At 35.9% G+C, this 26,313-nt stretch overlaps 1 protein-coding gene across 1 annotated transcript in view; it reads right to left on the reverse strand.

Moving 5' to 3' along the window:
• Positions 1-26,313, reverse strand: part of ITPR3 (inositol 1,4,5-trisphosphate receptor type 3) — a 2,403,054-nt gene that overhangs the window by 1,274,883 nt on the left and 1,101,858 nt on the right. The window contains exon 12 of the mRNA XM_044076491.1: positions 15,842-15,941. Coding sequence (XP_043932426.1) covers positions 15,842-15,941 — 100 coding nt within the window. The remainder of the gene's footprint in view (positions 1-15,841; positions 15,942-26,313) is intronic.

Genomic DNA, 26,313 nt, shown 5'->3' on the forward strand with positions numbered 1-26,313 from the left:
AATTACATAAATTTCATTTTCAGGCTTCACAGCCTTTAGAGAATGCATGCTAACACAAATCCTGTTACTTTAGCAACTTTCTAAGAGCAATATTTAAAATATGTCCCTATTTTTGGGTCTTTGTCCCCCCAATTATTTTTGGCTTTGTCCAGATTACTTGCACTTAATGGTTGAGATGTAAGTTTGCCTCTAAGTAGCAAATACAGTACATAGGGGTGTGAGTCTTTTGGGTGGATGTGGAGCCTTATATGGGATGAAAGCGACAACTGGACACATTTACTGATAGTGCCACAGATGAATGAAAACTATCAAAGAATTCAAACAGTACCCATCTAGACAATAAATGAGCTTGATCCTTCTGTAAATTGGCCAGAGAGACGTGCTGTTCAAATAGCCATCAGCTGCTCAAATGATTGTTATACTCAATATAGCTGCTGTTTTATAAATGTTATAAGAGTTCTCAGCAAGTTTTTAATTAGCATGTTTCTATTTTTTTAATAAACAACTTTATTTATTTGTCACATTGTGTTAGTTTGTGACATGACCTTTAGATACATTTATTTATTTGGGTTTGTCTACTGGAAAAGTCCATCTGGGAAATGAAATGCTCATTTTCATAGGAGGCCCAGGGAGAAAAGCTCCAAAACAAAGATAGAAATACATTTTTGACAATTCATAGCAAGTCAGTCAACAAACATTATTTATAAAACATATCAGATTAACGAAATACATGTTTTGAAGATATTGTGAGCAGAATCAAAAATACTATATCAATATACTTGTATAGTATCCGTAGTGGACAGAGTTAGGATTGCATGCCTTGGAGATGGAGAAAGAGAACAGTGAGTCATTGTCATAATTGTTAGATTTATTAGCAAAAGTTAGTTTAAGTTCAGAGGATCGTAGGGTTCTCTTTGGTACATGCCATTGGATGACATTTGACAGCAAGGGTGTTTTAAGTGAACAGTGAAGTATTGTATATGCTGTGAGTAGCTGGGAGAGAGTGATGTGCTGAGGAAGTTCAAGCCATTTGAGGGTACTGAGCACAGTGCAAAAATAGGAGCAGTTTGGGAGGCTGTAGGCAATTTTGCTAATTTTGTTGTATGCTTTCTAGTCTGTGTTTGGTAGAAGAGTTGAGATTTGTGAATACTGTTGAGGCATATAGGAAGGCAGGAAAGAGAAGGGAGGTGGCAGCTATTTTTCAGTATGATCACTTAGCAGATGTTTTGCTGTTTAAAGACTGACTAGTTTGTGGTGTGTCTTTTTAACTACAGTGTCAATGTGCAGATCAATTTTTAACTTATCAATCATAACTCCTATTAATTTTGTTTATGTTGTTTGAGGAGATAATAACTGAAGTCAATGCTATTTTGATTTATGTTTTTGGGAAGGAATATGATTAGTTTGGTATTTTTGGGTTTAACAGCAATTAAGATTTATTTAGCCACTTGTCTATAAATGTAAAAACTTCCTTTATGATGACTTCTAACGTGGAGGATTTGGGGCTGAGCAAACTAAAGCTGAGTCATCAGCATATTATATTATTGTGATGACTTCTGATTCCTTGTACATTAATAACAACAAAAAAATCACAATAACATGTTCCATTAGTATATGCATGCATTAAACATACAATTGCAATAATAATTCTTTTATTCTTGTGAATTAAAATGCATTCATACATTTTTCATTTCTCATCAACCTATTTATTTAAGTTAGCCAGTTGAATAGTATTTTGTCAATATTGTTCCCGCATGCATCATTTATTCTTTTAATAATTGCAGCAATAGATCTTTTATAAAATTCATTATTTCATTTACAGCTGATTCAATCTTTGATTTCCACTTTAAGTTAAATGCTTTGTTTATCTGCTAACAGCATTAAACTTAATAAGGCCTTATTATGTCACAACAATTATAAATCTTGAGTCCAACTCAATAACATCATATCTATATTTAATATCAAACCAAAAACAATGACCAACCTGTACTGAGTAAATGTCTCACCAAACAAAATAACCAAGTAAATATGAACCAAAGAAGTAAAATGATGAGACGACACCCAGCTCTTAGCATAAAACGAAAAACTTTTAATTAAAATAACATAAGCGCTTTCACAGCTCTTGCTGCTTCTTCAGATGTCAGCATAAAATAAAACACAAGAACAACTATTTATACAACCAATCACGAATCAGTCAGACGAAGTAATTAATCAATTATGCATATACAATTCTTAAAAAGATACAGAATAAAATCAAGAGTGATGTTAAAATGACAAGAAAATGCATAATATATATACTGCTGCTCCCAATCTGATATACAGTCCAGTCAGAGTACACATGGCTACTTCAGAGTATGTCTGTCATTCATATACAACTAGAAGATGGAAACCTGACTGATGAGCATGAAGAGGTTTACGGGCTCACATAAGACAAAAAACATTTCCGTAACTTATCAATCTGTTATGAAACACTTCACAAGTCGGACGACAGTTGTCAGAATAGTCACAGATAATGCCGCCAACAAGGTGAAGGCACTTCTGAAGCCTGTTGATGTGATAGATGCAGATGAAGAAAAAGAAGGTAATAAATATGAAATAGGAGAAGAGGTAGAACATGTTCCAATTGATTGGGAATGACTTGAAGAAGAGGATAGCAGTCCAGTACCTGTGTGCTACACATGCATGGCACACACTATGCAGTTGGTAGTTCACTCCAGACATACTGAAGCCTCACCAAAGATAAACAATGTCCTGGTCAAATGTGATAGTTTCATGTCAGCTCTTCATAAGTCATGCTGAGCTATGGAGTTGTTGGAAACAGAAGCATCGATCCAAATTCCATCCTTGAACAGTAAACTGTCAATGATTTTGGCAATTGTTAAGATCGAATCAAACATGAAGGAACCCTTCAGCAAGTTTGCAATATTCTACCATTCAGAATTACTCTTACACCAAATGACTTTGCTGTACTATGAGAAACAGAACAGCTCTTAAGCCAATTTAAAGTGGCTACTGTTCATCTGCAATCGGAAGTTGTTGTGACAAGTAGCTAGATTCTACCGACAATAGTTGGCTTGAAGAAACACATACAGAAGATTGAATTACAGCATTGTATCTCAGTCAAGTCTGGTCTCTTGGCATCATTGAAGAATAGATGTGATTATCTGTTTCGCCAGGCATATTGCCTGATTGCCACAGTTGTGAATCCATGATTCAAACTGAGATGGACAAGAGATCCAGGTGACAGCAACACAGCATGACAGGCATTATTGACTGAGATTCAAGTACTAAGTCAATCAAATAAACATTGATAACATGCAGAAGAACAAGTCACCTGTGCACCAATACCACAGCAACAACAATCAGCTTTACAGCCGGACATTCTCTTTTTGTACATGATGGAAAACAGCATACCAACAAACAGTGCTGAATAAGAACTGCGATTGTATTTTCATCACTATGCAGCAGCCTGGAGCTGCTAGTCTACTGGAGTGACCTTGAGTACCAAGAATCCTTTCCAACCTTATACAAGTTACATCTTAAGCACCACTGTATACCTGCTACTTCAGCAAACATTGAAAGGGTTTTCAGTGCTACTCGCTACATTGCTTCAGCTAGGCGAAGTAGACTTAGTGATACATCACTGGAGTTGCTTGTCATTGTCAAGTGCAACAGAGACTAATTGATGAACATTACTATTTGGTGATTTTACTATTTTATGGTTTTAAATGTGTTTTACTGTACAGGTGATTATTAAGCTAAACGTGCTTAGGGATACTGTTTAACTTTTATGATTTAACATTGACTACATTGTTTTCAAGTTGAACATTTGGACTGATAATTTGCAAGTAAGACAATAGGCAGTAAGTTGCTAATTAAAAATCTATTAGTCTAATTAGCTTCAACTTTTGCTAACTCTAATTAATTAGATATGTCAGACAACTAATTCTAATTAATTAGCAAAAATGAACTGCTAATTCCAATTCTAATTAATTAGCAAATAAGCTACTTGAAAACAACACTCTTTCCAATTTCCAATTTTTTTTAGAAATAAAAGGTCCTGCTGGGAACTGATTATTTCTCCCCTAAATCTGCTAAGCTCCATAGCTGGAGTTTTAGGCAGAATACAGATCCTTGAAAAGGCAAGTCTCTTTCCAGTTTCCCTTGGAAAGTTAAGTCTCTTTCCAGTATCCCATTATTACCACAAATCTTCCATTAATGTCTTCTTTCTGCTCCTCTAACACCATTGGAGCACCTCTTCTTATCAATATAACTACACCCCAATCCATTGTAAAATTGACAAAGTAGCCATTTTTGTTATTTTGAAGTTATATACTTATAACACGTCACTTCTAATACATATATATATATATATATATATATATACACACACACACACATATATATATATATATAAAACTATAAAATAACTATATATATATATATATATATATATATATATATATATATATATATATATATATATATATATGGGATCACTACATAATATTGAAAGTTTGAAATGCCGAATTTCAAACTTTCGAGTCTATATAGCCGAAACCCCTAATTACCAAAAGACCAGAAGCGCGAATTTCAAAATCCCGATCATAGGGAGTTTGACATTTGCGCTTCTGATGTTGTGGTATGGTGGAAGGTCAGGTAAGTATCTATGTTTAAATGTGTTGGTTAGGGGTTTAGTGTGTAAGTGCGTATTGTGACTGTGGTGTGTGTGTGTGAGGGGAATGTGGGTGTGTGGTGGTGTTTTGTGTGTTTGTGTATGTAGTGCGACCTTGGAGTTAGAATATTTAAGTAGGGGGGGTGGGGGCACAGGGGGGCTTGCCCCCTTGCTTGTCTGTAGTTTAGGTTTGTGTGTTTGTGTTTTGGGGGAAGGTGTGTGTATGTGTAATGTGTGGTGTATGTTGAGTGTAGTTTTCGGTAGTTTGAATTTCGTGGTTTTGATGTTTTGGTATTTTAGTGTTTCGGGCATTTGGTCTCGGGATTTTGGGCGTCGGTAGTTTGCGTTTTTGGGATTTAGTAGTGTTTTTTATATATATATATATATATATATATATATATATACTGTTTTATTCCTGCTAGCAGCTTACATATACTTTTTAGCATTTGACTAAAATGTCTGTTACTTACAGTTTCACACATTTGATTGAGCTCAGGTTACATTTGTCAAAAGTGTTCAATTCACTATACCCTTCTCCAAATACCTTTAAAAAACATCATAAACATAGAACTATGTACAAATGAAAGAGCAAAAACTCAGAAGCCTTGCTTCTTCATGGTGGTTACTTGTACTGTCATCTATCATAAAAATAAGGGTACTCATGCTGAGATGTATTTTGCCAGAGTTTGTACATAAGCAGAACACTGTGTTTTAACTGTATCTCTTTAAAAGACTTTTCTTTCACATGGCTATTCAGTGAATTCTTTCATAATTGACTATATGCAGGTTGTTTTTATACACTTGGAAGGGGAAACAAATTACAGTTAAAAATAGTAAAAGTAGCAAAGTGGCTATGCTTAGTACATTCTAATGTTAAACTGCTGGGAAGACAGATTTTAATTTTCAGCATTATTTTCCCTCCATTTATTTCCCTGTTAAAAAAAAACTACAGATCTCTCAAAAAGTGTTCTTATTGCCCTTCTAAGAGTAAATTGTTGACCTTCTAATAGAGCCAGTAAAAGGTCACATAGTGCACCTTCACAACATCTCCTAACTGATGTATTCCTTTATCCCACTGCATCACTTCATCTCTTGTCAATTAACACAAAGAAAAGTCAGTCACCTGCACCCGGTTTATGAAAAATCTCCACATTTTTCACTTTACGTTTATTATCTGGTGCATTTTCTTTGCAGAAAGGAAGAAAAACACCACCCCTAACTAATGTCTAGTCTTGTAACATACATTGTACATGTCAAGAAGAAACTGTTAGCAACATTTATGAATAACTCCACAGACCCTCATAATGCAGTCCTCCTGTAGCTTCAGATCTAAACTTTTAACGTTACCCTTCTGATTTCAAGTTTTCTGTATCATGCTGCAATGTAACAATGCAACTGATAAGCTACTTTGCTTTGAAAAAAAGTCCTAATCAAGTCAACTACTACTCAAAAAAGTTACTTCTATATGAACACTGTGCATTATTGTACTTGTGTTATTACCCGTTGCACTTAGAAACATACTATGTCTACTATATTGCATTTTACAGTAGTTAAACCATTTAACACTATTCTTCCCCCATTTGGTTACTTCATGAGCAAACACAACTAAATGAGTTTCATGGGATGCAGCTTCCCGCACACTTTAAAATGAACATCATGTAGTAAAGTTAATATAAAGAATTAATTCAGGATTTAGCAGGTTTACTTTATTTTTCTTCTGCATAGTCCTCAACCTCTCACCATACCAGCTTCTGGTTCATATCCCAGCTTCTCCTAATTAACAAAAAATCACACTCATGTATTTTAGATTTCCTTCTACTCTGAGCAACCAACTCATAATAGGACTAACATTCTCCATTTCTGCCACTGTAAAATATATTCACCTGTTGGTCTTCTTCCTATGTGTCACATTCTTTCAGCACCAGCATCTGGCTGGTATCCAAGCTTATCCTAATTCTTCTGGTCCACTGCTGGGTTCTTCTCTATCACTTAATCATTTTCTTTTAGAACTAGGAAATGGTTTCACTGAGATAATATTTTTAGATCCCGCTTCCTTATGCACAATTGAGATACCATGTCCTACTCACCTTGTTGACCGAAATTCTATTGACTGGATTTTTTTAACTCCTCCAAAGCCAGATCTGCCTCTATACACATTTTCACCAACGTGTAAAAAGAAACACTGTAAAGACTGTTGGGTATAGCAGTTTGAATCTCACCTCAGCCTCACAACAATTCTTAATGACTAGAATAAACCTCCTCTGCTTTTGTATAGTGTAAAGTGAGCAGTCATTTTTACAAATACTCTGGCATCACTCCTTTCTTTTTTTGCCACGGCTGTGTGAAAAGCAACTTCTGCTTATATGACTGTATTTTAACCAAAGGAGGTAAGATTGGGTTCCTCCTTGTTTGTTGAAATACCAGACTACAGACATGTTGTCAGTATGAATTGCAATCATTTCAAAGGGAAGACCATCTTGAAAGGCCTGCAGTGCTAATTGGACTGCTCTCATCTCCAGAACATTGATATGTAACTTGATCTCTGGGGGGGCATGTGCCTTGGGCAGTTCTTCCCAAGAAATGCCCCCCCACCCCACATTCAGAAGCATCTGTGGTCACTGTGGCCATAGGGGCTGGAAGAAAAAAGGGTCTGCCTAGATGTAGATTACTGGATTGCACCCACCAATTGATGTATCTTCTACAAATTGGGGTGAGCCTGACAGGATAGGATAGAGGTTTTGGTAGAGAATGGACTCTTGTACAGCTAGTGTCCATTGTAGAACCTGCATACAAATGCGTGCCAAAGGAAGTAATACAATAGCCGCTGCCATGGAACTTAGTGCTTGCAGTACTGTCCTTGCTGGAGGAGTTGAATGAGTAAGAAGAAAATGAGCTTCAGTCCTTAACGTAGAGACATGGTGCTGAGGTAAGGATACTATTTCTTTCATAGTGTCTAGATGACGGCCAATGAACAGGCTCTGCACTGAGTTTATATTTTACTTGGCATGATTTAAAGTTATGTCCAGAGAGTTGAAAATCTGGATCAAATAGTCCATGGCATGTAAAATTAAATGCTTGGAAGGGCTGGTAAGGAGCCAATCATCTAGATATGAAAACACCTTCAATCCTTTGAGTGTCAAGTGAGCTGCCACCACTGACATCCAATCGGTAAACATCCTGGGGGCTGTGGTGACTTCAAAGGGAAGGACTCTGAATTGGTAGTGGCTGGCTTGCAGCCAAAAGTAAAGATGTCTTCTGGATCACCTGTCTATTTTGATGTGACGATAATCATCCTGATCATCTAATCGTCCTTGTGAAGAAAAAGCCGGATTGGACTGGATCATGACCATTCGGAACTTTGCTTTCTTTACAAAGTGATTAAAATTGCTCAGCTCTAGAATAGGTCTCAGGTCTCCTGTTTTCTTTGGCACTTAAAAGAAGCATGAATAAGTTCCGAATCCTATCTTGTCTGTGGGGACCTTTTGGATGACTCTTTTGTCTAGTAGCTTCAGAATCTCTAATGCTGCTGCATTCCTCTGACTGAGTGGACAGTCAGGAAGGTTCTTCATTTTGGGAGGAGGAAGAAGGGAATATGGTATGTAACAACCTCTGGATATTATGCTTAGCAACCAAGTATCTGGCGTTATATTTTCCCAGGCATCTAGGTGCAAGGACAATTGATCCCTGACTGCCTCCAGAGCTGAACAGTTGGGCAGCACTTCAGGAATGCTGAAAATGCCTGTTCGAGAAAAAATCACAAAAGACATGATTTTGTGAACCTCCGCTGCCTCTAGGGCTATGTCTGCCAATGAAATTCCCCCCACTATCTCTGGAGGAATTGTTACTACACAGATCTTGAAAAGGACCATGAGAGTTGTGGAATCACATCTTCTTACCACCTCTCTGATTGCTACAAAAGATTCATTGAGGCATAAAAACTTGATTACTAGGGCAGACAGAATTCTTTCCCTCTTGCTTACTGTGGAAGAGTGTTTCTTTAACTGATGGCCCAAACGGAGAAGTGCCATGAAATGGGGGCATTAATAAAAGACATCTTAAAATGTTCTGCAAAGTCACAAAGCCACATCCAGGCATGTCTCCTTATGGTAATGCTGGATCTGGCTGCTCATGAGGTGCTTTCAGCTGTGTGAGAGATCAACCTCATTCAAGCTTTGGATATGGACAAAAGAGTGGCCAGATGACAGGATGTTCTTTTGAAGTCCTCAGCAGACATGGACTCAGACTTCCTTTTTTTCAAATCTCTCTGAGGTTGAGTGAAATGTGCCAGGTAATTAAGTGAATTCAGGGCAAACGTTGCCGAGGCAAACTTGCTTTCCAAACCTGTCTAGACTCCTTGTTAGGTAGATGGACAGTGGAGCTCTGTTTTGTTTGCTCCTTCTTGGTGGTTGTTGACACCACCATAGCATTCACATAAACCCATTTGCTCCAGTGTGGTCTGTCTGAGGGGGATGCCAAAAACTTGTTGGGTCTCTTTGGGATGAGTTCAATGGTGTCAAGCACCTTGCAAACCTGAGTGTTACCCAAGAGGGGTAACCCAAGATGTAGACAGGACAGAAACAAAAGCCTCCAAAAATACTGATTCTTCTCATGAGGGGTTTTGGGAAGACCAACCACCTTTCTGTTTCAGGATCTCTAGGATGTCTCCAAAGGGGATGTCATCAGGTGATGACTTATGGGACCTCTCTTCTTCATCAAAATTGGTATCTCTCCTCCAAAGGGGAGTTAACATGTCTCAATTTATACATTGTCTTCTGGTGAACCTCCTCTGTGGATGCTCAGGTGAAATCTCGGAGAGAGGGGGAAGTTATTCCACAGGAACTGGCTGGAACTTATTGATTCTGGCTGTCCCTGTGGAAAAGGTCTGTCCGACTTAGAGCTGGGACCTGATGGGGAGAAAGAAGTTGGATCCAAAACATGACAGGGCAGTTCTCTGAGGAGAGAAAAAGGCCTTTCGACCATCTCAAAGGCAGGCAGACCGGGAAAAACACTAATCCACCTCCTCAGAGCTGAAACTCTCAAGGAAGGCAGACCCAGAGCCTCCCTGGATCTAGGCCTTGGGGCAGAAATGGATCTGAAATTTCAAGGGCCAAAGCTCTAATAGGAAGGGATGGATCTGACAAAATCTGAGTCCAGCCCATTCTCTCAGTCCTGACACTGACACTTCAGCTCCTAGACCAGTTCTAATCTGATAGCATCAGAGCAGAACTGGTCTAGGAAATTGTAGGAGTGCAGGAAGAAGCTTTTCTCGGATCCAACACTGGACGCCTTGGGGATCTCAGATTCTGGAACTCCAAAACCACAGGGTGAATCAGAGAAGGAGAAAATATGGCTACAGAAGCTGTAGGCATACTCATGGATCCAGTAGGGGACAGAGCTGGTAAGACCCCCATCTGAATATGCACTCTGAGAAATTTTTGAATCATCCTATCCATGTTTGCTTCCGACAAGCTCCTGGATGACTTAGAGAAGGAAGTGAAAGGAGGCCTAGAGTGCTTCTTGAGTGCCTGATGCAATCTCAAAAGGAGGGTAGGAGAAATGGGTTTTAGAGAATACTCCATGTAGTACTCCTACAGAGAGAATGCTGTTTAAGATCTGAGGCTCTAGGATCTGAGAATACAATAGTCAGACTTATTGTAATGACTGCAGTAGATGGTCTAGGATCTGAATGCTTCCAATCCGATGATCCAGACTTAGGATCCATTAGTGTAGGATCCAAAATTTTTCTATATTTTGAAGTAGGATCAGAAGAAGACCTGGGGGACTTTGGAGTGGAGCACTTTATGTGCTCCAAGGGAGCTGATTTACTGTGTTTACAGGGGGTTTGAGTCCCTAAAGATGAAGCAGACAGTAGAAGTTCTCTCAAAATTAGCTTGTTGCATTGATCGACTAAGGCTCTAGGATTAAAGCTTGAACAAATCTTGCAACTAGTGTTCAGATGATCAACCCCTAAACAATACATGCACTCCTTGTGGGCAACTGAATTCAGAATGTATGCCCACAAGAAGTGCACTCCTTAAACCCTATTGGTTTCTCTGACACGGTGGCAGAGAAAAACACAGCAATAATAACACAAGAAGAAAACAGCAACACCAAGAGAAAATGGGAAGACTGTTTTTTTTTAAACTAACCGCAGATAAGTTTAAACTACCAACAATGGTAATAGAAAAATACTCTTACAAGAAAGGTAGAAAGGGAATACCAACAATGGTAAAGAAAAGTATTATTTAATATAGTAGACACAAAGACAACCTAATGTCAGCAATAAATTTGAAAAACGAAAGGGAGGAAATTTAAATAAAAGATTAAAGAAATTTTAGAAAGGTTTTGCTACTACTCATAAAACCCAAAATTACTTGAGATCTATGGAAACCTGTGTCTGTTCGCAAAGACGGCAGACAAGATTTGGGGCTTTTATGATACAGCAGAGCATTATGGGTACAGGGAGGAGCTTGAGAGCTGGATCCTAAGTCTGAAATATGTGGCCGAGTCAGTTCTGAGGATCGGATCTGAACCCTTACATTGAGGAAGAATGAAAAGAACAACATCAAATACTAGCTCATTTAATGAACTCTTGCACTATCTAATGAATACAAATACTATATGTAATTCTTATAAATTTGCCTTCACATTCAGATATAAAAATACTTTATTTTTTCAAATTATTTTTTTTAAATAAGAAACATCTTTATTACATTTTCACATATGACATAAGCAATCATACAGTTACATAAATGAAAACAAACCATATTGACATAATTATAGTTGTAAACATTACACATCACTTATAATCTATCTAGTCATTGCCTGTCAAGCGTTACATAGCTCATTCAAATCCTGCCTTCTTTTAAACTTTGTTCCTTCTCTGCATGTATTATTCCCACAATTCCAATTTTTTCTATGCAATTTGCTCCTACCCTTTTTTAAGGATCCCAATTCCAGTTGTTTTATCTCAGTTACTACATTCACTACTTCTAGTACAGTTGGTATTTCCATTTTTTAGTAATTGTTTTTTTGGCAGCCACCATAATTAGACTTAGCAAGGCCATACTATGTCTAGGCAGTTTCAATTCTGTATCATAGCTCAAAAAAGTATTTCCTTAATTACACCTACTTGCTCACCCAGTACCTCTGATAGAGTTGTCTGCAGGAAATCTTTAAAGTCTGACAAACTCATTGCACTCCCAGAAAATATGTTCCCAATCAACTCTTTCTTACCCCTCATACCTCCAGCATTTGCTGTCTATCTGAGGAAATATTCTTTGGAGTCTACTTGGGGTACCAAATAACTAAGTAACCACTTCCAAGCAAAGATCCTAAATCTTCTAGATTTTGTTGCATATTTGGGAGTTATACATATATACTTCCATTATTTCTTTGTGAACTGCTTATCCAATATCTCTTCCCAATCCTTTCTAACCTCCTCTTATCAATTCTTATAGTTATCATGCAATACTTTGTATGCTCTACTAATTATTCCTTTTTTAACACCAGCTTCTGTTCTAGATTCTACTAAAAACTCTTTTCAAATTATTGAACAAAAATTGATTTGCCTCTCACACGTAAAGAAATAATCAAAATAATACAATTTAATATTAAGTATATAACTCTCAAAAATTATTTTATACAACTTATGATTTTAAACAATGCTTACTGGTCTCTCTCTAAATTAACTACCATTTTCAACTTCATCTTCATTATGCAAATCATGTGATTTTGACAATGCAAACTTGACCTATATTTTTGGAGCTGTAAATACAGAGCCTGTGTGAAATTTACTAAATAATACACTTACTGAGATGGGTTTACATGACAAAATTATTACAAGAAATTTTGCTCTTATTAGCATTTCTTCAAAAAACTATTCACATAAAGATGCATACATTTTAATAATAAATTTTAAGCGAATTACACTATCAAAAATTGGTTGGACTTACTAATTTATCTTTAATCTCTTTCAAAGACATCGTAATTGTCAAGGTCTTTAAAATTCTTCTTCGCAACAAGAAAAATACCTCATTCTTCACAGAATCTTGGGAAAAATAATGATATCCTTTCATAAGTAACATTATTCAATGCATATTTTTACTGTTTATCACCATAAATGTTCCTAAGAAAAGTCTTATATGAAACTAATTTTTCAATAGTTGAGTCTACTTTTCCCTTTTACCCAATTAGAAATGCTATAATGTGTTTATTGCGTAGCATGTCTCAAGCTCTGTATATAGATGTGCATAAAAATATGAAAAAGAGCACTGTCATATTGAAAAGTGGTATGTGAATTTAATTTATGCTGCTCTTAAGCTAATTAAAATACAGTTATTCTGTGACACTCAACTATATATATATATATATATATATATATATATATACATATATATATATATACATATATATATATATATATATATATATATATATATATATATATATATATATGTCTACTTGACATGGTCGACTCTTCAGAAAGTTGACTTTCATATGGCCGAAAAAAAAGCCGACCATGTAAAATAAACACATAACACACACCAAACACTTACCTTTCAACTGTTAGCAGGGGAGGTTAGCAGGCTCTGCCTCCCATACCCCCCATAACTTAAATATACCAACTCGGGGATTGCACTGCAGTGCAGAAGAGGAAATTTTCCCATTCCACACTGTACGGCGATAGCAGTTCCCCATGATCGGCTTTTGAAAGTCAATTATATGGTCTCAGTAAATGAACTGGATTTAGATACAACCTTGCAGTATACACAATTACCGCATGGGTTACTACCTCTGAGGCCACGTCCTGTAGCCTTACCCTTGGTATATCTTCTTATACCATGATAAATATTCACCCACATTTCTACCCCGTATATAACTATAGGAAGAATAATCACCTAAGCACTGATCAAAAAAATCATCATTTTTCAATATGTGCCAATATTTATCAACAATTTGTTTAATTTTGAAACTATTAGTTCCATATATAGTAACCAATCTAACATTAGAATGTTCGGGTCTAACGGGTTTTGGTTCAGTTTCCCAGGTACCTAGTAATAGAGGGACCCTATTAAATTTCAGGGCCATTTTCTTCTCTTGAGAAATATGTGACTTACTATAACCCCTTCTAATGAACCTATTTGCCATTTTTTTCAATTTCAGTCTCAAAATTATCATTTGGCTACAAATACATCTTAGTCTTTGAAATTGAGCCTTAGGCATATTATTCACTACATATTTGGGGTGGCAACTACTAGCCTCTAAAAGTGAATTTTTAGTAAAAGATTTTCTATAAAGTCCCATGATTATAGTTCCATCCATACCCCTGGACACCTGTATGTCCAAAAAATCAATAGTAGTACTTTCAATTCTATCTACAAAAATGAAACCAAACTCATTGGCGTAAGAGACTTAACAAAGGCTTTCCAACCATACAGGGTACCAGACCAAATGCCCCAACAATCATCAAAATAATGTCTCCGCATTATTAGATGCTCCTTAAATAAATTATCCTCACCATATATCAAATTATTCTCAAGATACCCCATGAAGAGGTCAGCATATACAGGGCCAAAGATAGCACCCATCGCTGTACCTTTTAATTGTAGACAGCATTGCTTATCATAGCAAAAAGCATTGTGCTCTAGAACTGTTTTCACTAACATTAATAGTTCACATTCCTCAGATGAATAAAACCCAGATTCTAGTAACCAAAATTTAACTGCTAGTAGCGCCCCTTGGTGTAGACTACTTGTATATAGTGACTGAACATCTAGGGTATAAAAATAGCAATCAGTAGTAATTTGTAGATCACGTATATAGATAGATATACACACATGCGTGTACGGAAAATATATATATATATATACATATATTTATATATATATATATATATATATATATATATATACATATACACACACACACACACACACACACACACACACACACACATATATATATATATATATATTACGTGTGGCACAGTGATGCATTGGATAGCATTGTTGCCTCACAGCAAGAGGCTCGCCAGTTCAATTCTTGGTTGGGGGTGCCTTCAGCAGATCCTGCATGTCTTCCCTGTGTTTGCGTGGGTCTCCTCCAGGTGCTCTGGTTTCCTCCCTCATTGCAAAGAATATCGAATGTATCGGACCTCAAACTTCCTATTGTGGGGGGCTGCGCCACCCCACACCCCCCCGCTAAATATATATTCCAACTCTGAGATCGCACTACAATGAGAAAAGGGCAAATATCCCATTCTTCACTGTACCACAATCTCAGAAAAAGCACTTTGAGGTCCGGTACATTCGATATTATGAGCGTTCGCAATTTGTGTGATTTGCTCATATGATATAGACCTTAAATTGGCCCTAGATGTGAGCGTGCATGCAAGTGTGTGGTGTGGAAGAATTACCAAGGCAGGGCTAGTCACCCAGTGGTGTAAACCTTAGCTCTAGATGATTGTTAATGTTGAAGTGACACCCTGACCCCATGTGCAAAAATTCGAAAAGGGTGTGTGTGTGTGTGTGTGTGTGTGTGTGTGTGTGTGTGTGTGTGTGTGTGTGTACAAATATATATCCATTCAGCAAAATCTGCAAGAAACACCCAGCAAAGCTAGAGTTTTTTTCACTGTGTGATACTGAAAACCTCCTGTAATGGAGGTCCATTGAATATATGCAATGATCCCTTAAGTATATCAAGTGTTTCAGCTACATGGCTTCTTAAATGTTCAAAAAGCCAACCTAGCTGTGGACATGCATGTTTCAGCCTTTTTACTGACTTCATCAGCACAGCATAAGTGGATAGTTTGGCTATACTTCAGAAAGACAAGGTCTTTAACACAGCTGATGGGTAATTATCAAACCCCTAAACTAAACCTAAGCATACATTCCTCATTCCTGATTATATGGATGCTTGTAGATCAACTGTTCATAAAATAAAAATGGGTGCTCCCTTCAAGGTCTCTGCCACTATTTTTCAATGCCAGTACTGGTTCAGAGTTTGGAAGATAGCTGTACATCATAACATAGGTAGCTTGCTGCAGTTTAACAACATAATACTTCATGTTATCAGCCATATGAAGCATATCACAGATAAGACAGTATATTGCACTATTATGTTTCAAATACGCACACTGCTAGCTAAGTAAGGATTAGGACATACCATGAGCATGATGGGTCTCTCTTCATCAATGTCTATGGGCACACTGGTGCTTTGAATCCATGTATTGGTACAAATATGCCGAAGCCTCACAAAGGAGTTCCTGAGAATGAAAACATGTTAACAATCATCATTTTTAAACAATTCTGTGCTGCCCATTTGACTAATGTATGTTGCTTAATGCCCATAATCTGGACTTTCTATTGTCTTTCCCTATTCTATGGATCTTTATACTAAAATCTACATTAATGCCTATATCAGCAACATTAGCAACTTTTTGAAATTTACATATGAATTCGATAGTGAGAAAATATCTTACCTGTATGTCCTTTGTAGTAAGGACAGGAATAACCACAGATTTACAGCTACGACTTTTAAAAAAAATGCTTATTCATATTCCTTTCTCCATTGCAACAGCTACCACCCCTTCCATCTAAAGAAATCTGTGGTAAAAGGGCAGTTGGTTAGAGCTGCTAGAATGGTCACCACAGATGAGGAATTCCACAATGAATGTTAACTTTTACTGCGTATATTTCGTAAGACAGTTTGCCCTGACAGACTGCTAGAGGAACTTAAGTTGGAGGCTATGAGAAAAACAAATACCGGATGGTATAAACCCATCTTAGGAGGGTCAATAAATTTTACAATATAAAATGTAGAGGCTGAAGTGGAGGAGGAAGTAACTGGGGATTTGATCAAACCTCATTACTCCATGAATTTCATAACTCCCTTTAATATGGACCACAGAACACTTAAATGGGTTATTGAAAAAAACTGAGCGATTATTTGCGAAATTCCCACTTTGAGTGAGAAGTTAGAACACAAATCTGGTTTTACATTTAGAAGAACTAGGTAACTGAAGAAATTTTGGAACACACATCTAAAGAAAACATGCACAAGGTATGTCGTATGAAGAAATGTGGGTTCTATTCCCAATGTAAATTCATTCTAATGTGTGACAGGTTTCTTATTAAAGGCAATGAATTCAAAGTTAGGTCAAAGTTTGACTGTAATTGTAGGAGAGTGGTCTACACAGCATTATACCAACAGAGCCCATGTTTTTACATAGGTAAAACTGAGCGTAAGTAGAAGGAAAGAATTAACGAACACCAATATAATATCAACAAAAGGAACCCCAACAATACCTTGGCAAGACATGTTTTAGAGAAGGAAATTCACACATTTAAGCTCGTAGTTATAGAAGGATTAAAGGAGGGAATGAGGGGAGGTCCATGGGTACAGTTATTGGAACTAACGGAATTATATTGGCAATTGACTTTGAATGCCTATGGTTAGACTGGACTTAATGAGTCTTGTTCCATTGCACTCCTTTTGAAATTTAAAGCTGTGACTAGGTAATGAAACAGAGGTGGGGCGAATGGCACAATAATACCTCTGGCCCCTTTGCTATGGGTTTGCACTTCCCTTTTTATATAATAAAACTATTTATGTGAACTTTACATTTAACACACATTTTTTCCTCCTATTGAAGCCCCATCAAGGAAATTATGTATGACATATATTTTATATACTCCTTAATTGAATGCCCCTATTGCCCGTTACAATTGGTTTTAAAAATTTTTACCATCTCATTGCATGCATTGAATGTTGAATTATTTTTAGGTACCATGTTTTTGAAGTGACTTTATTTATATGATTTTAACTTCTCATTTTAATGTGATTTTGATTTTTATTTATTTTTTATCTAAGATTTTTCACAGAAACTAATTATACAAAAACATAATTTGTTCGCTACAAAAAGTTTACAATTTGCTTAGCTGGCTTGCAAGACTACACATTGTTAAGATGAAGTGAACTTAAATCTTCCAAACACTAGATGGCATTGTGACACTACTTTGTGTAAAATGGTTGGAGACACTCCCTCTTGAAAAATCAAAGGAATTGTCATTGCTCATGGATGTGTGCATACTTCTCAACCTCTTAGAGCAAAACATCTGGACAAAGCCGTACGTAAAAGTGGTACAATGGCCCAAACATAGGGACAATTTTTAAATATTGCGCTTACACACATAAAAAGTTGAGAGAATAACAGGTTTTGCATTAGCATGGATTTTCTGAAGGATATGAAGTCAAAACCTCAAATGCCTGTCATTATTTTCTAATATCAATCTTTAATGATATGTCATTAATTTGCAAGAAAAAACACAATTTTATGAAAAATGGACCAAAAGTATGAAGCAAAAATCTGAACATTCTGTGAAAATCTGTACAGTGGAGAGGTACGGATGTGTGTAAAAAAGTTTTGTAACTTAACTGTTTTTATAATCTGATGAAGTTCCAATAAGAGACGAAAGCGCTTCATATACATGGATTTTTTGTTTTGTTTTTAAGTGTTTTTTACGAAATAAAACAGTTGCTGCTCGTGACGTTCTGCCTTGGATTTGTTTTGGTTTTGGAGCCTCTAGAATTTTGTGTTTTACCAGTTTTTCCTTGAGACACCATCCCCAAGCTAAGTGCCAAGGGTCTATGGTGACTGACCGAGAGGGAGTATGAGGATAGAAAGATGAAGACCTGGATTACAAAGGACTTGGTGGCCCATTAACTGAGTACTTTCTTTATAAAATTGGGAATAGAAATGGGAAAGGTTAAAGGATACAGATGTTGGGCCCAAATAGGTTGGAGAAATCACTGAATTTTCCTCATACAGTCTGGCAAATAGAACTATGAATGGATGAGGCCATAAAATTTAGAATCCTCAGAAATTCTCTTGCTGTAGACATGTTTTGATGGGACAAATTCAGAAAGTGACAGGTTCAGAGGTTCATAGATTTATACTAGGCTAATTACCACCAGTATCTTTACATGCCTAGCCATGCAACCCAACCTAGTTTTGCCCCTGGGTACTTTGGACACTAGTATGGTGGGGTATGTTAGTAAGGCAGTTGCTAAAGGCTTATCTGGGGAGAGGGGTATGTTAGTTGGGGATTAATTTACTTACTGTCAACCTCTCTCCATCAGAGACATGGGGGCCAGAATGGAGGTGAATTTGCGATTTCCCATCAAATGATCAAGGTTTCATTTGAATAGGGTCAGGGATGAACTTTGCTTTATGTGGATGGGGAGCTTATTTCATAGCTCATGGGTCCTTTGAGACACATGTCGGTCTCTCCCGCTTGTTCTATTTATGTCTTGGGCAAAGATCAAGTTCTTGAATTTAGTGGTTTTGGTGCTGTTTATTTTGAAGATGTTCAAAAGATCCATCAGAGCAGCATCTGAGGATGTCTTACATACTAGGCATATATTGCCTCTCAGTAACTTGTAGGAGACTGAGTACAAAAACAGGGCCTTAAGATGATCTGTGTAGGACAAGGTATTCTCCTGGTGCAGAAACTTTCACAGCATTCCAACTGTTGGAAATTCCTGGTTAGGTACATGCCAAAGGGGGTATTGTACTCAACAATGGATCTAATATGGGATGAGTAGAGTGACTAAGAAAGCGCTTTTTCTGGAAGCATGATGGCTGTCATCGGAGATGTATTATGAAAGCAAGCTAAAATGACTATCCTGTGGGTAGGTATCAAGGAATTTTTTTCAGATTTCGCTTGAAGACCAGGTTAGAGAATAAATGCATGGTAAACATAAGAGATGCCAGAATATCTTGCCTGGGATAAAGCAGTCATTCAAACAGGGGTACACGCAAATACCTTGGAGTCAGCAAAAGGTTATAACTGGGGCAAGGCACTTGGGGAAGACTCTTTTATGGGAAGAAAGTTCAAAGGGTAACGATGCAAACTTAAAGTGTAGTCCCAATGCAAAGAATCTTAGGAAATATTTGTATTTTTGTGAATTGAAATGAGTAAGTAGACATCTGGAGTGAATAGGAAAAATCAGGGTGACACTAGAGGAAAGAGGGTTATGTTAAATCAGCATTTTGAATTTTGTTACTACCAGAAAGGTGCTCAGTTTTGAAAAGTCTAAAATGATCCTTCAAGTGCCTTTTCTTCTGAGGACCAGAAAAAGTCCCAAGGAAAAAGCCTTTCACTTGCTGAGAAATGGGCATTGGATCTCTTACCCAGAGACAGCAGATCTGAAATAATTTAAACGAAAAGATTAATTTGTTTTCTTGAAGGAATAGCAATCCCAGACTGAATGGGATGGTGTGCCCACCTCAGCTTGTAACTATGGCAAATTATTTTTACAACCCAAGAATCTGAGGTTATTGATTTCCAAAGTGGAAGACAGTGGGAAGGAATGTCTGCAATTTGGGGAAGTAGGCCTGGGTGGGGCAGGGAGAGGAGAGTTGAAAGTCAAAGACTGTCATTTTTTTCTTTTGAAAAAAGGAGGGTCCTAGAGATCCATCTCCTTTCTTTTTTGTGCCAGCTTGCCATTTTCTACTATACTGCTGCTTGAACAATTTTTGTTGGGTAAGATTAAATGACTTTCAAAAGAAAGACTCTGGGTTGGTGGGATAATTTCTTTAGTACCTGGCAATTAGAGATAAAAAGAGTTGCTTGACATCCTACATCAGTTTGATTTTTCTTGAGAATTTCAGCCGATGAATTTCCAAGCAGAAAATTATTATCAAGGAGAGCATTTAAAAGCTGAGCCTTCACATCTTCTGGGAAGTTCTGAAACATCATCCAAGCATTCCTACATATGACATTTCTAGTACTGGCAGCTCTGGAAGCAATGTCAACAGCAAGGAATAGAGTGCTTAGTGACATGGGAAGCTGAATTAACCATTCACAGCAAATTAGTTTCAGCATCTAAATTAAGAAGGTTAGTTAAAGATTGTTGCATGCTAACAATATATATAAAAAACTATTTTGATATGTGTATGGCAATGTATTGCTCTGAAAACCAAAGTGGAGGATACATAGACTTTCTTACCAAACCTGTCAAAAGCACCTATCTTTATCATTTGGGATAGGACTGACTGAAGAAAATGATTTAAAGATTCTTCTCCATCCAAGGAAATTATAGCAGTGTTTGCTAGAGGATTCTTATAAAGAATCATGTGTGAATCTGGCACCTTGTGGAATCTGTCCTCTTTCTTAGGAGCAGGGGGGTTGAGAATCTGGTGAATATGGTGCTGCAGTGAAAACATCCTCCAAAGTCCCCAAGGCAGGAGAGGTGGCTACAGAATTTAGTGAGCCCATACTAAGGTGGTCATAATATGTCTTTTGTGACTCTGTCCTCCATTAATCTATGGATAGCATTAATTTCAATAATATATTGCCTTTTATGCATTTAGAAATTTTGATTTTTTTTTATAGTCTCATTCTTTTTTTTCCAGTCACTCCACAGCTGAATTTTAAGAGAATAAGTGAGCCAAGGGCATTTGTTTTCTTTCAACCTTCATGTGTTGATAGGAAACATTTTGTTCTGAACTAGGACAGAATTCCTTTGTTGATGGAGTTAGCCCCACTAGGCTAGTAGCCTCTCTTCAGGGGAGACCCGAGGTGGTATTATACTACTAAGGGAAATTTGGCCCGGGCATTGGGGATCTTACTCATATTCTTTGCGTATGGGGACATTATTCACTATTATGCTTCCTGACTTCCTGTCTGTGCACGGAGGCAGCCTGGAGAACAGGAAGTAGAAAATCAAACATAGAGGAGAAAGAACATGTTTTCCAGGCTTTGGAGATGAATGAAGCTGTTAACTGAAGAGCAGAAAGGTTAGATACGTTAAATAATGAGTCAGATGTTAAGTGGAGTGCAGAGAATGAAGAAGGGAGAAAAGAAAGAGGAGAGTTGGATAAAAGGCAAAAAGAAGGAGTCAAAGTAGATATTATGGATTCGGAGGAGTTATTTCAGAAAAATGTATTTGCTTTGCAACAGATGCTACAACACCTGAGGTATTGTTACAACCTTCTAGTCGGGGGGGGGGGGATGTTTATTTAAAAGAGCTAATTGAACAGAGTGAACAGGAGAGTGAAAAGGCAGTGTTGTAGGGTGAAATAATGGACAGAATACAAGAAGAAGTTGTTCAAGAAATAAGGAAAGAAGAAGAGAAATTGTATGCACAAACAGTAAGAGAAGGTGAAAGAAGAGAAGAGAAGAAAACAGAAGTAAGAAGAAAGCATTGGGTAAGAACAAGTAACAAAACAGAAAAGGAACTGGACAGGTATGAAGTATGGAACAGCATCATTTCACCACTGGGTAAAGACCATTTATCTGTATTAACAAAGATACTTTTTGTGACATGTTTTTTGAGGAAGTGCAGTATATGGAAAATTCTTAGAACAATATGAAAAAATAAATAATGAATCCTTGTAACTTATGTTGTACTAGCATTTAATAGAGAAGCTAAAAAAAGAGCAGTCATATAATTTGTACTGAAGTTGAAAGAGACAATCTAAAATACTATTTAAAACTGTGTGTAGAGATGTAATGGATATTACAAAGATATATGGCAATAAAGGTTTATGGACTGGGGATGGGAATGTGGTGTTGTATTGAAAATGCAAAGTGACAAAATAATGTATTTGCCTAGTATAATTAATGTGGAGGGGAATAAGAGATTGTTAGATAATGGGGACAACCAAAGACATGTTTTTTGTGTGGTAAAAGTGATCATTTAATTAATAGTTGTGACAAAAAAGAAATGCTTCATTTGTGGCAATGTTGGTCAAGAAGCAAAAATATGGGAGCTAAAATATATAAAATGTGAAAGAATAGGGCATTAATGAACGGAATGTGATGTTAAAGAGACTCACACACAAGAAACAAAAGTAGGCCAAGAAAGAAAGATTGTTTTAGTAAATAACATAGAAGACACACAAAATGAAAATAACAATGAGGAATATATAAGAATGGAAACGAAAGAATATATGAGAGAAAAAAAGAAGAGTTAGAAGAGTTAAGTAATTCAAGTGATGAAGGGGAGATAAATGGATAAGGGTTAAAAGTAAAAGAAATTCTATTGGAAAGAAATTGAAAGATAGAACGTGCAAATTTAAAAACACAGGGATAGGAGGAAACAAAAAAGGAAAAGGTAATACAACCTTTTCCACAAAGTGAGAATCCTTGCCATAAACGTGAATAGTATAAAGAATGTTCAGTGAAGGTTAGGAGTGTTAGAATGGTGCAGATTGTTAATATGGATAACATAACATTAATAAACAGAAGAATAACAACAGAGGAAGAAAGAATACAAGTAAATAGATGATGGAAAGGCAAAGTTTTATGGAATGTAGGAGAAGAAAATTGCTCAGGTATAGCAATTTTATGTAAAGAATGTACAGAAATTCTGGATTACACATTAGTAGTATTAGGAAGAAGTAGAATAGTATCAAACATAAGATGGAAGAACCAAATATAAAGGGTAATTACACTTTATGCATACACTTTACAGAAACAGAAAGGATCATGTTTAGGAAAATACCCGATTATGTTAGTGTCAATATGCAAGTAATAGTAGTGGGAGACATTAACTGTGATTTAAGACAGAGGAGAAAAGAAGGGGCAGATGTAAAGGTCATTTCAGAAATGTTTAAAATGGTAAAATGTACTAATGGAAAAACAAACGGGCATATAAAAGGAAAAATTTGAAAACAGAAATTGACTACTTTATCATATCAGAGATTCTAAGGATATTACACCAAGGAGTTAAAATTACAGGTTTTTCAGACCATTTAACAATTTGGATACAGATTAAAAATAATCTATATAAAATAGGTAGAGATATAAAAATAATTAATGAATTAGTGGGGGAGCTGAGAAGCAGCATTGCTCTTTTATTTAGAAATATCTCTATTTAGCTGAAGTGTTTGTTTGGTCTGCTTATTGGACTGCTTGCTCTGAATATTGCTGATCTCTGACTGCATTTTATTTTTAATTGAAGCTCTTCACTTAAGGTTTGATCACTTCCATTTTGTATCTTATTATAGTATTACATTTGTTTTGTTTTAAGTTTTCTGTTCTGTTGGACTTTTAAAAGTTCTTGGCTAGGGCCAGTTAAAAAAAGTTACCAAGAATTCCTTTGCAAACTGTGAATAACACCAGTTAATTAGTGGGGGGAGCTGAGAAACAGCATTGCTCTTATTTAGAAATATCTCTATATAGTTGAAGATTTAAATGAGTATTTGAAATAAATAATATATCAACTAAGGTTAGATCATATAAACATAAGATGATTTTATAAAAATTGGACAAGCTGATGGATTAATCAAAAGAAAAATATAGAAAAGAGGTATTGGAATGGCAAAGGACAAACATAATGCAAGAAAGTTGAAAATATGAAGAAATCAGTGGCCATGTCTTTAGAAACATAATACATAATAAATAATAGTTTCTAGCAAAATAAAAAAGCTGTATGAAATGAGCCAAGAGAAATTAAAAAAAATGTTATTCAAAGATATTTTTTACAAGGAAGAAAAGAAGTAGCAGCACCATACTTAAGTAAAGTGGTTAAAGAAAAGATAAGAGCAATGAGAGAGTTAATGAATGATGAAATAAGCATAGTTAACTAGGGCCAGTTAAAAAAAGTTACCAAGAATTCCTTTGCAAACTGTGAATAACACCAGTTAATTAGTGGGGGGAGCTGAGAAACAGCATTGCTCTTATTTAGAAATATCTCTATATAGTTGAAGATTTAAATGAGTATTTGAAATAAATAATATATCAACTAAGGTTAGATCATATAAACATAAGATGATTTTATAAAAATTGGACAAGCTGATGGATTAATCAAAAGAAAAATATAGAAAAGAGGTATTGGAATGGCAAAGGACAAACATAATGCAAGAAAGTTGAAAATATGAAGAAATCAGTGGCCATGTCTTTAGAAACATAATACATAATAAATAATAGTTTCTAGCAAAATAAAAAAGCTGTATGAAATGAGCCAAGAGAAATTAAAAAAAATGTTATTCAAAGATATTTTTTACAAGGAAGAAAAGAAGTAGCAGCACCATACTTAAGTAAAGTGGTTAAAGAAAAGATAAGAGCAATGAGAGAGTTAATGAATGATGAAAGAAGCATAGTTAACACACACAAAGAAATAATGCAGACAGTTAAGAGACATATTTGAAAACTTGTTCCATATGTGAAACTATAAGGAAGCATAAATGTAACTTATAAAATTAACTGAAGAAGATAATAAGAGAGTAGAAGGAAAGATTACAATGACAGAATTAAAAATGTGTTAAAAACAGTAAATGTAGAAGCAGCTACAGGTTTAGATGGACCTGAATGTCTAATGTATAAGGATATGCAAGAATGGCAAAAATAATATTTTTGAGATGCTGAATGGTTTGAAAAAGCAGTAAATGATGAAAAAATATGTATGGATGCAATGAAATTTATATGGAAAAAGGGGGAAAGAGCAGACATAAAAAAACTGAAGACCATTAGTGTTAAACAACGTTGATTATAAGATTTCTATGAAGATTGTAGAAAAAAAGAATAGTAAGTAGGGGAAACAAGCTACAGAATGAAAACAATTTTTGGAATAAAAGAAAAAGGAAGTCAAGAACTTTTAATAATAATAAGAGAATTGGTAGATGATGTAATACATAAAAAACAGAATTAAAAATATTAGTAGAGGATGTAAGTAAAGCATTTGATAATATACAGCATGAAGCATTATGGGAAATTCTGCAAGAATACAATATATGTAACAAGATAATCAATATTTTGAAATCAGTATATAAGAAAAATAAAGTGAAATTAGTGGTTAATGGCTGGTAAAATGAGATAATAGAAATAAAAAGTAGTATTAAACAAAGATGTTTAGCAAGTCGTATTCTATTTGCATTAATTATGAATGCAGTAGTTACCATGATAAATTTAGTATTGGAGGAAGCTAAATATTGTATACCAGGGGGAATTCAGATTCCAGTAATGTTTTCTTATGTGGGCAATCCAGTATTAGTTATAAAAAATAAAGAATGGATGAATATAGATATTAAAACACTTGACAAAGAATTAAGAGTGTTAGGTTTGAGTATTAAAGAGAAAAAGAGGAAACGAGACTAGGATTCTTAGGAAAAATAAGAGCTATTCAGTTTAATAAAGAAACAGAAATTCTGGGAATAAGGTCTGGTAATGAGCAACACAGAGTAACACAATGGAATGTTATGATACTTAAAATAAAGAACATTTGTATATTTTGGAGAACATTTAAATTTACATATAGGAAAAACATGTTTAATTAATTCAGTAATATTAGGCAAGATAGCACATCTAGCAAGTGTATATATGATACCATTAGAATGTGAAAAAGAATTATTGAATTAGAACTCATGTACTTACCATAATCTGGCATCTGTGTTGTCCTATTTCACTATGCATCACAAATGGGTCTTCAGATCCATCCTTGTATCCGACTCGGCCAGATGTCATATGAAGATTATCCAAAAATAGTTAGATAGTACAGAAAACAGCCAAAAGGAGCCCAACTAGGAACCAGTGGGTTCCCTCAGCCTCCATATCGATCTCAGTTGTAAAAGGAAGGGGGAAGTAGGGTAGGATGTAATGCATAGTGAAATAGAACAACAGAGATGCCAA

Source organism: Protopterus annectens, chromosome 7.part0 (genome assembly GCF_019279795.1).
Source record: "Protopterus annectens isolate FY-2018-M chromosome 7.part0, PAN1.0, whole genome shotgun sequence".
Classification (NCBI taxonomy): Eukaryota; Metazoa; Chordata; order Ceratodontiformes; family Protopteridae; genus Protopterus; species Protopterus annectens.